A 15,870-nucleotide genomic window follows, 5' to 3' on the forward strand; every position below is an offset into this window, starting at 1 on the left:
AACCTCAGATATGAGGCTGTTTATAGAACTGAATAAAAGAGCTATAACAATAAAAGAAAATTCCAGAAATGAACAAATTATAAGGAACACAAGACCAAATAAAAACAACTGATATGTGTATTAAAAGAAGCAAAAGGCAGAAAGAGAAAAACTTTTTTTTAAACCAAAATGAGATGAATAAAGATGAAAAGGATTTACAAGAAAGTGATATAGAAAGAAGATCCAGCATACAGATGATAACTATCCTTAAGGAATTAAACCAATAGAAGGGAATGGAACAGATGCTAAGAATCATAATTTTAAAAAGCTTTCCTGAAATAAAAAAGGATCTGATAGTCTGTATTTTGTTTGGGTGGTGGTTACACAACTATACCCTAAACTGTCAAAATGCATCAAACCAAACATCTAAAATATATGCATTTTACTGCATGTTCATACCTCAAGTAAAAATATCTTTTTAAAAACTTGAAACTACTTACTGAAAGAACAGACAGCTATCTGACAATACTGAACCAGAACAACCAACACCAGACATATTTTACTAATATTATTAGACATTAAAAAAAAAAAAAAGAATCTTTGGGCAGTTAAACAAAAACAATAAGTGATTTTTAAGGGGGAAAAAAGTACATTATCATCATATTCTTATGCCAGAAGAAAACAATAATATATTTATGATGCTCAATTAAAATGAAATGTGACCTGGGGACTTTATATCCAGTCAGACTGAATGTGAATTTTAAAGGGCACACAGGGTTATCAATGTGTAAAACTTCAGGGAATAGTGTTGTCATGAGTCGTTCTGAGGAATGAATGACTGCAGAATGAGTTTCATTCAGCCAGATTACAAGAGGGATCCTGACAGAAGAATTGGTGGTGAACATTAATCATATAATTACTTATAAAACTAAAATTTAATGATGAATAAAAGGGTGAGAGTATGATATACAATGACTATATGCTTAGTCTAACAATTTTTTAAAAATGAAAGAAATGGGGAGAATATACGCAAAATTTTAAACTACTTTCAGTTAAATTTTACTGGTGATAGTTGTATTATACTGAGATTGTTTTATATACAATGTAGGAAAAAACAAGTAATTATGAGGTATTCTAATTTTATAATTTCCTGTCCTTGAGAATTAGAATCTTCATTGTGGAAGAAAGGAAATACAGATGAAATATGATAGAGGTTAATAAGTAAAATATTCCATAGTCCTGAATTTGAATTGGAAATATCCTGTTAAACTCAAGAAGTATCATATCTATATTTTAGTTCTGGCCAGGAAATTTATCTACAGTGACCAGCCCAGTAGTGATACATTCTCCTAGAATTTAGATTGTTGTTTTGAAATGTCATTTCTTGCTTAAAGAAACTAGGGTCTCCGGAAAACATGGCAGATTCCAGTTTTGAGACAGGAAATTTCAAAATGAGCATGGAAGCTCATGTTCAGTCATGCTATCATGACCTAGCCAAGAGCACTATTAAAAATTTACTGGGGTCATGGCAAAAGGGCTCAGGAGTCAATCTGAAGAGTCTCTCACTGGTCAAAGATGGAGTAATTTGAGTGCTAATTGCAGCTAACTGAAACCCAACAAAGATTTTAAATCCATGAGTTCATAATGATATTGTAAAATAAATCCTACTTGGTTACCTTCAGGGAAATGATAGGAAACAAATTCATTATCTTGAAAACTGATAAATATAGGTAAAAATCAAGCATTTCTCTTGCCTCTCCTATAGGAACTATATTAAATCATAGATAAGGGGAAACATCTTGCTATAAAAGTATTCCAATTAACAGTGAAAAGGAAATTAGAATGTCACCACTTTGCTGACCCCAGTGAAAAATAATGGATGTGGGCATCTGCTGCATTAGTATCTGCTCCCTTCTCAAGAACAGGGACAATCAGACAGTGTGGGCCTTCTGCTGAGAGAACGCACTACCAAAGGGATACAACATGAGCCTGATGAAGCTTTTGGGCCCAGCATCCAATTTGTGAGAAATGCAACCAGTTCTGCTAGTAACATATTCTTAAAAGATCTCTGTGCTTTGTCAAACCACACAGTAAAAACCACAGGGCTGACTGATGGCAAAAACTGAGGTAAAAAAAAAAAAAAAAAAAACTCCTCAGTGACACATTAAAAAATAAGTTCGTAATATAATAAAAACAGTAACCTAGTTTTGTATGTTTTATGTGGTCAAGAAACACATCAGTGTGATAATAAATAAGGCACCTTACCCTGCAAAGCCCCTGATGTCTGTGGAGGCGGTGTGGGAAGAGCTGCAGCCTGTGAGTGATCTGGAGGTGGTGGAAGGAGCGTTCTCTGCAGCCGGAGGGAGGCTGTCACTCCAGATGTGGGTGGACGCGGCTCACACGCGGTGACCACGGGGGTTGGTCACGTCTGAGGTGTCTGTGCTCCTGGGCAGCTGGCTCAGTCCAGTGAAGGCCGTCTTCCTACAGTTACCTGGTGATTCTCCTGCAGGGAACGGCACATTAAAGCCGGGGTGAGCTTCATCATGCTGAAGTCACTCCCTCCCTTGCATGTCAATTGAAGTGAAGCAATATGCATCTTCAGCACAAGCATTAGCACAGACCTGACAGGACGGGGAACAAGAGAAACCTGTTGAACTGCACTGTGTGTGTGCAATCGGCAGACTCCAGCCTGGGAGAAATCCTAAAGGGGAATGAGCTCAGGTTCAGTAACAGATACAGTGCGAGGAAAAGAAAGGGACAGAGATAAAACCTGTGGATTAAGAGAGATTTAAAAGGCATAACAAGTCTGGTAAAATGAGAGAGACTGAACTATAGTGCCTAGGGAGGCACACTTGGATGGCAAAACTCTATGTGAGTTACATAAAACATTAAGTACCTGCTTTTGGAGGGGGAGAGGGACTTGACAAGAGACCCTGGGAAAGGCTGGCAAAGTTCTTTTTCTTGGCCTGAATGGTATTCAAAAGGGCATCTGCCTTATAATAACCTTAACAATAACTCTAACTATACATTAGTTTTACAAGGCTTTTTGTGTCTATATTTTAATAGAATGAAAAGGTTTTTTTTTTTTAAAATAATCATATTGAATCAATGGCCAAAGAGAACAGGAAAAATAAGAGCTAGTTTTCCTTCCAAATTCATGCGGAGATAGCTATATCAAATGAAATCATGCAAGTGACACCACTCATTTATTTATTTGTTCATATAACTTTAAATTCCTAGCCAACATGGTGCTAGGACCTCAGGAAACATAGATGTTACGGCCAAGTTTCCACCCGTAAGGATTTCAGTGTTTTTGCCCAGACAGATGTTTAAACAGATAAAAGTACTGGAGCAGTGCCCAGTGCCTTTATAGAGTAAGAAGCCAGGGCGGCAGGAAAGAACAACTGCCTGGGAGAGTTGGGGGTGCTGACCAGAGAAGCTCTGAGCTAGGTCTTAAAATAAGACATTGCAGACAAGGAAAGGGCATTTGGGCAGCTCTCGTGAAATCCTTAAATCTCCGATCAGGGTCCACCAAACTTCTCCACCCCACAATCATTATCAGATCACCCAAACTCTCTCTGCTTGGAAGTGCAGTCCCAGGCAGAGCCTGGGTCTTCTGTCCAGGAGATCGATCTCTTGGCTCATCTCCTCACTTGTCCCTCTGGACATCCCCATGCCTCCATCCATTCCCCTTTTGCGCCCATTAGATGCTCTGGGGATTTCCTCTCCAGCTGGAGGCCTGGCTCCTTTGGTGCCCAGGGAGCCTGGTGGGCTTAGGGAAGCTTTCACTCCTGTTTGTCCGGCAGTGCAGAATCAGGAATTCAGTACACTGTCAAGTGAAAAGAGATGCTCCCAGGGGAAAGATAAATGGCTGAAAGAGAGAATGTGGGGCCAGCATTCAAAACAGCTACGGCCTGGGTTCCCGCTTCATGTAGACCTGCCTTCCCCCGGCCCCATGGAACGTTAGTTATTACATCGACAGCCAGCCGCCTTCTACATTCTCTCACTGGACCGTATTTCCATGAGATGCACATTTAAAATGCAGGGCTTCTTAAAAACTTATAACCACAAAAATCACTTTTTATTAAGCTTAACACAGTGAATTTAAAAGAATGAAATAAATTTTACATAATTGTTGTTTCATAAATTGGTCAGTCAGGAAAGTCTGTTCTGCTTTATTCTGAATAATTTTTCACTTATTTCTGGCTGTGCTGGGTCTTTGTTGCTGCCGGGTTTTGCTCTAGCTGCAGCATGAAGGCGTCTCCTTTGGTGGCTTCTGTGGCCGCACACACGGGCTCCAGGGCGTGCGGGCTTCAGGAGGTTGCGGGGCTTGTGCTCAGGAGTCGTGGGCGCCGGGCTCTAGAGCACAGGCTCAGTGGTTGTGGCATGTGGGCTTAGCTGACCCAAGCCTGTGCGATCTTCCCGGACCAGGGATGGAAGCCGCGTCTCCTGCATTGGCAGGCGGGTTCTTAACCACTGAGCCACCAGGGAAGCCTTATTTTGCTTTATTTTGAATCACAGCTTTTTTTTGTCTTCCCAGATCCTGTTGTGAATGCTAGAAGCTAAACATCAACTCTTCCCCTGCTTTGTATTCCTTGTATAATATCCCTAATCCGGCCCCCTCTCAAAGGATTGGGAACTCCATGGCTTGGGCTGACTAGAGAAAAGGCTATTTATGTGAAAAGCAGAATAAAAGAAAGGATATATATATATATATATATTTAAAATAATTTTACTCATTTTGGCTGTGCTGGGTCCTTGATGCTTTGCGCGGGCTTTCTCTAGCTGTGGTGGACAGGGGCTACTCCTGATTGCAGTGAGCAGGCTTCCCACTGCAGTGGCTTCTCTTGTTGCAGAGCGTGGGCTCTAAGCACGCAGGTTTCAGCAGCTGCTGCATGCAGGCGTGGCAGCTGTAGGTCACGGGCTCCAGAGCACAGGCTCAGCAGTTGTGGTGCACGGGCCCAGCCTCTCCGCAGCATGTGGAATCTTCCAGGACCAGGGATTGAATCCGTGACCCCTGCATGGGCAGGGCTCTTAACCACTGCGCCACCAGGGAAGTCAGTAATGTATTTAAATACTGGATTATCCTTATTACTTTAAGTAGACCAGTTTCTTAATATTAGCCATGTGCTCAAATTAACAGATACAGCACTTAAAATCCATTTGGCTAATTCCTGCTGCTGCTGCTAAGTCGAACATTAACAAAAAGCAGAGAGCCTGATGCACTGTTAATACTCAATAATGCAACTAAAAGTTGTACAAAAGTATTTTTTGGTAGAATCAAGAACTGAAGATAATATGGCTGGGTAGCCACTTAAGGGCTATTTTTTTTTAAATTCTGAGATTTATAATAAAAATAAGTTTTTCCTATTTTTGAACTTTATATGAAGTGGACTTAGGCTTCCCTTGTGGCTCAGACAGCAAAGAACTGGGCTGCAATGCAGGAGACCCAGGTTCAATCCCTGGGTCAGAGGACGGGCTGGTGGTGGAGATCCCCTAAAGAAGAGAATGGCTACCTACTCTAGGATTCTTGCCTGGAGAATTCCATGGACAGAGGAGCCCAAGGGCTACAATCCATGGGGTCACAAAGAGTTAGACATGACTGAGCAACTAACACTTCACTTCAACCCTGAATATTCACTGGTGGACTGATGCTGAAGATGAAGCACTAATACTTTGGCCACCTGATGTGAAGAGCCGACTCACTGGAAAGGACTCTGATGCTTGGAAAAATTGAGGGCAGGAGGAGAATGGGCAACAGAGGAAGAGATGGTTGAATGGCATCACTGATTCAATGCATATGGTTTGGGCAAACTCCAGGAAACAGTGAAGCACACGGAAGCCTGGCGTGCTGCAGTCCATGGGGTTGCAGAGTCTAACATGACTTAACAGCTGAATAACAATAATGAAGGGACTCACATGGCAGGTGTTCTCTGTGTCGTTTCTTCTGTTCACCACTGCCTATGAAATTGATCCATGTTGTCTATAGCTGGAATTCTCTCATTTTCCTGGTTTAATATTATGAATATTCTTAGAGAATTTATTCATTCATGTATTGATGAACACTTGGCTTTTTATTCCTAATGTCATGCACAGAGTCAACATGTTTTAAAATAAATAATTTCAGTGCCAAAGAATGTTCTGCCCATGTTCTCTTCTAGGAGTTTTATGGTTTCAGATCTTACACTGAAGTCTTTATTCCATTTTGTGGAATATAAATATTTTAATATTTATATTAAAATATATAATATTTTAATATTTATATTATATAAATATATGTAAATATATTATATAAATTAAATATAATATATATTATATAAATATATAATATTTATATTTAAATATAAAAATATAATATTAAAATATATAATATTTTATTTATATAAATAAAAACTATATGCAAACTATTTTTGCATACAGTTTGAGGGCGTGAGGGTGTATTCTAATCTCCTTGTTTTACACATAGCTGTCCAGTTTTCCCAGCACCACTTATTGAAGAGATTTTCTTCTCTCCATTGTATATTCTTGCCTTCTTTGTCACAGATTAATTGACCATGGATTTATTGCTGGCCTCTTTACTCTGTTCCATTGATCTATGTGTCTGTTTTTGTGCTTGCACCATGGCTGTTTTGATTACTGTAGTTTTATAGTATAGTTTGAAGTTTGAGAGGCTGATACCTCCAGCTTTATTCTTTTTTTCCCAAGGTTGCTTTGGCAATTTGGGATATTTTGTGGTTCTGTAAAATTTTTTGTTGTTCCACAGAATTTTTTCTAGTTCTGTGAAAAATGTCATAGGTATTTTGATAGGGAACGCATTAAATCTGTAGGTTGCTTTGCATCTTGTATCTGTTTCCTAAGGCAAAAGAAATAAAAGTGAAAACAAATAGCCTAATTAATCTTAAAAGGTTTTCTGCATAGCAGTGGAAACCATCTACAAAAATAAAGAGACAACCTACTGAATAGAATAAAATATTTGCGAATGATATGACTGACAAGGGGTTAATATCCAGAACATATAAACAGCTCATACAATTCAATTTCAAAAAACCCCAAACAACCCTATCAAATGGGTAGAAGACCTTCATAGACATTTTTCCAAAGAAGACATACAGATGGCCAACAGGCACAGGAAAAGATGCTCTATATCACTAATCATTGGGGCTTCCCTGGTGGCTCAGGAAGCAAAGAATTTGCCTGCAATGAGGGGAGTGGGTTCGATCCCTGGGTCAGGAAAATCCCCTGGAGAAGTGAATGGCTACCCACTCTTGTATTCTTGCCTAGAGAATTCCACGGACAGAGGAGCCTGGCGGGCTACAGTCCATGGGGTGGAGAAATATAAATCAAAATGATTGATTCATTGAGATATCACTTCACATCAGTCAGAATGGCCATCATCAAAAAGTCTACATATAACAAATGTTGGAGAGGGTGTGGAGAAAAAAGAACACTTGCATATTGTTGGTGGGAATGTAGCTGGTATAGCCACTATGGAGAACAGTATGGAGGTTCCTTAAAAAACTAAAAATAGAACTACAACATGATCCAGCAATTCCACTCCTTGGTATATATCCAGAAAAAAAGCAAAAACAGTAATTCAGAAAGATACATGTACCCCAGTGTTCAAAGCTGCACTATTTATAATAGCCAAGATATGGAAGCAACCTAAGTGCACATCAACAGATAAATGGATAAAGATGTAATGTATGTGTGTATATGTGTGTGTGTGTGTGTGTGTGTATATATATATATATATATATAAAGAGATGTAGTGTATATATGTGTGTGTGTGTTTATGTAGTGTATATGTATGTGTAATATTCCATTTTGAGAATATTGTAACCATAAAAGTAACCACCATGGATATGGCTTGTTTCGTTGACTTGCTCTGAAACTTAAAATAAGAATGGTCAGCAACTGCAGTTTAGAAAATCTTGACAGTCAATATTCAACTCTCAATATGCACTCAGTCATAAAGAAGAATGAAATACTGTCATTTGCAGCCATGTGGATGGACCTAGAGAGTATTATGCTTAGTGAAGTAAGTCAGAGAAAGACAAATACTGTGTGTTACATTTATATATGAATCTAAAAAATAATACTAACAAGTGTATATAGCAATACAGAGAGAGATTCATGGATATAGAAAACAAACTGTGGCTACCAGAGAGGAGAGGGAAGCAGGGGAGGGACAAGGTAGGGTGCAGGATTAAGAGATACATACCACTATGCATAAAATAAACAACAAGGGTATATTATATAGCACAGGGAATTATAGCCATTTTCTTGTAATAACTTCTAATGGAATATAATCTGTAAGAATACTGAATCACTATGCTGCACGCCTGAAACTAATATACTTTAAATCAACTATAATTTATTTAAAAATATAAAAAATAATTCATTAAAGCAGTTTAAAAACTGGTAGGTAGCATACCTACTTTACTTTTATGTAACAATAAATAGTGAACATCTTAAAGATGCTGGTAAAATTAGAGCAGTAAGTTTAAAAAAATTGATGTTGCAGGATTCAAGTTCAATTTCTACTTGACATTACTGTCTTCAGAAAATTATATGGAAATGCCCCTAAACTGTCTGATTATTCTCTTACCAGAGAGAATGCAAGGCAATTTCCCTAAACCTGGTAAAGTAGCAGTTGTTTTCATTATAAACATCAGAATGAGTTTTATATTAAATTCAGAAACTGATTTTCATCAGCAGTTGAATTCTGATTTCTAGTTCAAACAAAGTTATACCTTTAATGCTTTAAAAGTTCTCCCATAATCACAGAATTTTTGGTAAAAATGTTACCACTCTATAAATTTTCTTTCCAGCTAATTCCAGATTTTAAGAAAAATTGATCATAATATCTAGAAGCAATGACAAATATCATTTTGTTAAAACTCTTGAATCTTTGCTTGGGCAGATTTCTTAGGCCATGCCATTTTCTGTGAAATGAATGGGTTACTCTCTATTCCACCAAAATGAATATGGAGTATCAATGTAATTATAAAGATACATTTGCACAATAATACTTTATTTGCGTTTCATAAGATTTCAGGTCTTTATTCAGTGTGCAAGTTTAACAGGCTAAAAGTAACCACCATGGGTATGGCTTAACTGTTTCGTTGACTTAGCTTTGAAACTTAAGAATAGTTAGCAACTGCAGCTTAGGAAAATCTTGACAGTTAATAATCATCTCTCAATTATCCCCAGAATCTGATATAGTTCCTTACTGAATCTTCTGTTACTTCTGTGTTTTTGAGTTTGGAGGCAAATCTTATTTCTTGCTGGAAATGGTTCTTTCTGCAAATGGTGGTCTGATAATCACTGTATAATTCTTTTTACTTGTTAAATCTGCTAAAAAAAAAAAAAAATCACTTTCCACAAAATCTTGGTCAATCCATGTAAGGTTTGAGATGAAAATTCACTTAAAGACTACTAACAATAGGCATAAATTATTTTCATTATCAATATTTAAGGCCACACATGTGCCAAGTAATGTGCTAGGTGGCCCTGGGGGTAAAAGGTATGATGAGATAAAGTCCCTGCCTTCACAAACAGGAAACAACCTGTGAACAATTACAGAGTATTTTAAAGACTACAATAGAGGCCTGTAGAAGATACTGTGCCGGGAAGGCTCTGTCCATGAAAGGTATCTCTAAGGTGGCATTTTTAATAATCACATTGGTAGTTTGAATAAAATATTACTGTCAAAACAGTACAAGAATGTTTACTGACTTTAATATGCATACCTAAAAAAGGTATGCATTTCCTTTTACATTTTAATTTCAAGTTTTTCCTTTTACGTTATCAATTTTCTTACCACACTTGTTTTTAACGATGTTAATGATAAACTAAAGCTAAATATTTAAATAGTTCTAATAAGACTTTCCAGCTTATCTTTTTTAACAACCCAGTTGAGTGAAGGTTATATGAAACAAATAGAATATTTACAATTTGGAATATATTGATAAATATAATGGAGAATCCGTGTAACCAAGCATTCTGTTTGTGCTCTATGTGTTACAATCAGTCAAGAAAATAAATGTTTTAATGACCTACTATGTATTGTCTTTTCTAGATGAAAACTTCTCAGTTCCTCATAACAAAAGGGGAGTTCTTGGAATGGTCAACAAAGGCCGTCACAGCAATGGGTCACAATTCTATATCACACTACAGGCTACTCCGTATCTAGATAAAAAATATGTGGCTTTTGGGTATGTGCATTTATTTATATATGTTAAAATGTGGTTCAAAAATATTTGGGTGAGTATTGTACATAGTCTATGAGTAAACTAAAAACAATTAAAAAACAAAAGTAATACAAATACTATAGACAAATATATTTAGAAGTAAGTATTTCATAAGAAGCTTGCTTGGAGGAGGAAATGGCAACCCACTCCAGTATTTTTGCCTGGAAAATTCTGTGGACAGAGGAGCTTGGCAGGCTACAGTCCATGGGGTCGCAAAGAGACAGACACGACTGAGCGACTGAACACACAAGAAGCTTGCTATCTATTAAAAACACAGAAACTATTTAGCCATTACAATGTTCTGTGCATCCATTCATCCATCATCCATCCTTCTGTGGGTCTTTAGCCTCAAGGATACTGTCAATTAAAGTGAATAATACCATAGCTCTTAATAATGTATATATATTTAGATGCAGAAGTGAGGCAAAGCCATTTAAGTAACTATCCATGAACACTGTGAAGAGAAAGGTGACAGTCATCCAAGTTACAAGTAACTTTTTGTTACTGAGCAGTTTAAACTGTGGAACATGTATGCATGTTCAGTCACTCAGTCATGTCCATCCAATTCTGAGACCCCACGAGCTGTAGCCGGCCGGTGTCCTCCATTCGTGGGATTCTCCAGGCAAGAACAGTGGAGGGGGTAGCCATTCACTTCTCCAGGGGATCTTCCTGACCCGGGGATTGAACCTGGGTCTCCTGCATTGCAGGTAGATTCTTTACCATCTGAACTACCAGGGAAGCCCTTAAAATATAGAAATGTCTCAGGTAATAATTATTAGAATATTATTAGCAAGATGCATATAGGCATGTGGACCTAAAATGAATGGTGATGATACTATTATTCATCACTCCTGGGTTTCATATCTCTGTTTGATTACTGAAATGAATATAAGTTGAAGCTTACTTAGTCTTTCCTGAAATGCTGTATAAAGTGTCAGAACGTTTCTGAATATTTAGATTATTCCAGCTACTCCATAGGGATAATTACTGACCCTTCATTCCAAGGAAAACTTCCAGGCCAATTTTAATTTTAAGCACAATTATTCCTTCAGGGTAATGTGGATGATATTTCCAGGTTGAAAAAGTATAAAATAAAGTATATTTTCAGCCAAAGGAGATTTCTTTAAAGAGGTAATTTTAACAGCTACATAAGCAAAAAGAATGCATTTTCCTCCATCTTCCCTGGACTTAATCAACTATATTCTGATTTTGAAAATGCATTTTTCAGTATTTTTTAAGTCCAAATAATTCTCACAATTTCTTAGATCTTTTAAATATCTTCCTGTCATCTTCTGGTAGTATCACTGCCCTCAACCTATACTTAGATGATTCTTTATATCCTTCTGAAAAGAATCTTTCTCAAACACAGACTGTTTTGCAACATTAATGCCTCTTTCACCATCTCCACCCCCAGATGCATACAGCCTGGAGTTCAGAGTGGCATTTTAGGTCCTCCACCCTCTGGCCCCCCATCTTTTTTCAGCCTTCACTGCTGCTGGCCTTCTGACCTATTCATTCAACTACCATTTTATTAGGCTCCCACCACATGCTAGCCCCAGTGCTTAGTCCCGGGGAAGGAGTGGTGAGACACAATTTCTGCCTTCAGGGAGCCTATAATATGTTAAAAACCCAGCAACCGTGAGACAGTGAGCCATGCGACAGCAAGCTCTGTAAAAAGTGCCCTGGGAATACAGGAGGGAGGGCAAGGCAACAAACACCCTCCAGCTCCTTAGTAAAAGCCAACGCAGATCCTTACAGGACGGTAGTGAGCAGAGGAGTGTCTGGTCTCCTTTTGATGATTGCTTTTCCCATGTGATTCATCTTTGGGGGAATCTCTCCCACTGAATCATTATCACCAACACATTGGCCTCAGAGAGGCAGTTGCACCACTTTATTGCTCTAGCCTAAGTATAATCTCATTTTTTTCCCCCTGAAGCATCCAAATAACAGCTGAGTCTGGGCTGAACTATTTAAACAAGACCTTGAGAAGGTTAAGGGAGAAGCAGAAAAATAATACCATAGTAGGCAACTATATAATCTGACAAAATAGAACCAACTCCTTCAGAGATATCCTCCTTCCCTGCTGTGGGGCTGCTTTTTCTTCCCTGTCATCACAGAGCACCCCCAGCTTCATCTGAGCTTCCAGAAGCTCAGACAAGGCTGGCAAAGCCCAGAGAGATACAGAAATGTCCTCTCCTATTTGAGATAGACCCTCCATCCAAGCTCTTGTTTCTGGTACATTACCTTGCCGTGTCTTCAGAAGGATAACACTGGGAATGCCCTTTCGGGAGGCTGTGTCAACCCACAGCCGGTCTTGTTGAGGCCCTTGCCCAGTGGTTTCGTGGGGAAAGAATATCAAAATACAAGTCCATTCACACAAAGGTAGAAGGGATATATGTTGGGAATAGTGCTAGGGAGGAATTAATTGCACTATAAGGGACCCCTAAAGTGAGGAGGAGTTATAGAAAGTTTCATGAGAAGGTGAAATGAGGACTGAAAGTCATAGAGAAGTTAGGCAGATAGAGCACACTGGACATCAAAATGAGTAAAATCAATTTTGGAAGGAGTGAAGAGCCTTTGCAGAGGGACCTGAGGAGTAAGGAGGGTGTCCTACCTACCAGTCACTTAGCCTAGCTAGAGCTCAGTGCCCAGGGGAAACGGAGAGAGCGGTGGCTGGAGAAGATGAGACGGCCAGGGCCCAGCTCTCAAAGGGCTGCTGAGCAGGGACCCCCACCTGAAGGCCCTGGGGAGCCAGGGAAGAATTTTAAATTAGGAGCAACATGACCAGGTTTTCGTTCTGAAAAAAATATCTTTTGAGCAGAAGTGAGGGATTAATTAGCAAAGGATGAAAATGAAGGGAGAAAGGCCAGTTAACAAGTGATGATGGTAACAGCAGGCCATGAAGTTTTCATTTAAGGCACTGGCAGTATATATGAGCAGGGGATAAATGAATACAAATTCAAGAGATATTTGGAACTTAGATTCAACAAGACTTTATGACTATTTAGATGATCGTGGTGAGGTTATGGCAAAATTCTAGAGCAATGATACCTAATAGAACTTTCCACAGAGATGAAAATATACTAGGATCAGTGCTGCCCAATATGATAGCCCCTAGCCATATAGAGCCACTGAGCAGTTGGAATGTGGCCAGTGCAACTGAGGAACTAAATTTAATTAAATGTAATCACCACCTGTGACTAGTGGCTACCATACTGGGCAGTGAAGAGCTGGAGGAACGCTAAGGATTTTGGAACTGGTTGGATGGTTGGTGCCATTCACTTCAGCAGAGAATACAAAAAGGAAGATATGGGAGAGAAGACCATGAATTCAAGATGGACAAGTTATGCTTCAAGTGAAGACAGCTCTATGACAGGCAGGTGGCAACTCCTCAATACCAGAAGTAAGGGATTCAAGCTGGGCCAGGGCTGGAGATGTACATTTGGAAGCTTTCAACATGGCAGCTGAGCTGCAGCCAGACCCAGAGAACCATCCCTCCCAGAACACCCTCTGGGCCTCTGCTTGTCTTGTTACTTTCTGCCTTCCTTCAGTCTGCCAAAATCCCATTCAGGGCTTAGGTCACAAATCCCCACCAACTACCAAAGTCAAACTGTGTCCTTGTCCTCTTTGGCACAGTGTGAACAACTGGAAATAGGGACTGGGCCTCACTTATCTTGTGCCCTAACACCTGGAGAGGTGCATACAGTAGGTGCTCATTCCGTGTCTATGAAACCAATTTGGAGACTAGGCTTCACATCCTCTTTGGACAAAGGTGAGTCTGTCCACTTCTTCCCTGCTCTCTATCCTGACAGTATACTTTCTGTCCTGCTGTCATGTTTTCTAATTGGGACGGAAAAAATACACCCCTCCACCAAAACAAAAAAAGAGAGAGATGACTAGCACATGGTCAGTGTCAGCACTGTGTCCCCATAAAGGATTGTGAAGTGGAAATCACGCCTTCTCCTCAACCACTGCTTCAACCCAAACCCTGGCAGGGGGCATAGTCCTATGTTTAGGGCTGACTCTCTGGCCCCTGCTGCCTTTTTTTTAGTTGCGAGAACCATGAGATGTCTAGTCCCACTCAGGGAGTTCTGGCTTGTGGCCACTGAATGAGTACAGAGACTCAAACTAGCGCGGCTTTGGGCTGCCTTTAATTCATGTGCTCAGTGGATGCCGATGAGGTGCCTACTCTGTGCCAGGCACTGAGCAGCAATAAGCGACAGCATGATCTCTGCCCTCAGGGGAGAATCAGAAATTAACTCATGAAGCATAGAAACAAGTGTCAAACTTATCCCTGATCACTCCTATAAAGAAGGGGAACTTGATCTAAGTAGGGTGGGGAAGCAGGGTAGTGTCTAGGAAACATCCCCTAAATATGACATCCCATCCACTATTCATGTGACATCACAGCCACTCAGCGAGTGGCTGAGTGAGAGCCCACGGCAGGCCAGGAGGTGACCAGGCAGAGGGGGTGGGAGGCAAGAGCAAGGCAGACAGCCGTGGCAGGAAGGGCACATGGGGGCTGAGGCGGTGCGAGCTGGTCCAGCTGGGGCCGACAGCGAGGGAGCATGCTGCAGGGCGCCCTCAAGAGAGCGGGGAGATGGGTGGTGGTAGAGACCTTCGGTCTTTAGCCTAAGGATAATGGGAAATTATTAAAGTGGGGAGGTGAGACTACATTAGCATTTTTAAAAGATCACTCTGGCGGCAGTGAGGATAACAGACTGGAAGAACCCCAGAGCAGGTGTGGAGAAATAGAGTACACACATCTAGAGCAACTCAAGATATTTATGACTGAGGTTAATTTAATTTGTAGCCTTAGCTAAGCTAGACAGGACTCAATTTAGGAATGTAAGGTATACATGAAACTTGACAATTTTTTTTTCCATTTTTTTTCTCTGACGTAGGCAACTGATTGAAGGAACAGATGTTCTTCATCAACTAGAATCGGTTCCAACAGAGAATGAAAGACCAATACAAAATTGTGTAATTACTGACAGTGGAGAGCTTTATTTCTGACTTTCATATCAGTATTTTCTGACAGTTTTATTATTATATATCTGATCAGCTGTTTCTAGATTTAATTAAATGGTGCTTGATAAAATTTAATTTGAAAGCTGTGGCAGATGCTGTAGGGTAGCTCTCCAACACCCAATCCCTCCCCATTTTCCTTTCTTATCTAAAGCAAAATACACAATTTTCCAGCTTTCTTTGCGTGAGGAGTAGCCATGGGATACTGTATCGGCCAGTCAGACAGGAGCAGGATGCCAGTGGTCCTGCCCCTTCCCTTCTATCCAGTCTTGAATGCAAAGAGGCTGGAGCCATGAAGGAAAGGCCAAGAGAACCACAAAGATATTAGCTCCAGTTCTTGATCTGTAAGGACCGATACCAGCACCTATCTATGTTTCGACTTCTTACTATATGAGACAAATAGACTACTGTTTGTTGGTTGGTTGATTTTGTTACTTGTAGCCAAAACCATTCTTAACTTAGCAGCAGTACTTAATGGTCTTGAATCCTAAAACATTTGTAACTATAATAGAATTATGTTGCTGTTTATAATTATATTTCTTCCATAAGAAGCTTGGTAAATAATCAAGTATGAGAGGCAACAGAAAAAAATTTATTGTAATATTTGTTT

At 39.7% G+C, this 15,870-nt stretch overlaps 1 protein-coding gene across 5 annotated transcripts in view; it reads left to right on the forward strand.

Moving 5' to 3' along the window:
- The window catches only part of PPIL6 (peptidylprolyl isomerase like 6), a 36,124-nt gene extending 20,786 nt beyond the window's left edge, over positions 1 to 15,338 (forward strand). For all 5 annotated transcript variants that reach the window (XM_065911482.1, XM_065911483.1, XM_065911484.1 and 2 more), the window contains 2 exons: positions 10,061 to 10,196; positions 15,137 to 15,338. In XM_065911482.1, coding sequence (XP_065767554.1) covers positions 10,061 to 10,196; positions 15,137 to 15,248 — 248 coding nt within the window. In that variant the 3' untranslated portion in view covers positions 15,249 to 15,338. The remainder of the gene's footprint in view (positions 1 to 10,060; positions 10,197 to 15,136) is intronic.
- Positions 15,339 to 15,870: the final 532 nt, after the last annotated feature.

Source organism: Muntiacus reevesi, chromosome 19, assembly GCF_963930625.1.
Source record: "Muntiacus reevesi chromosome 19, mMunRee1.1, whole genome shotgun sequence".
Taxonomy (NCBI): domain Eukaryota; kingdom Metazoa; phylum Chordata; class Mammalia; order Artiodactyla; family Cervidae; genus Muntiacus; species Muntiacus reevesi.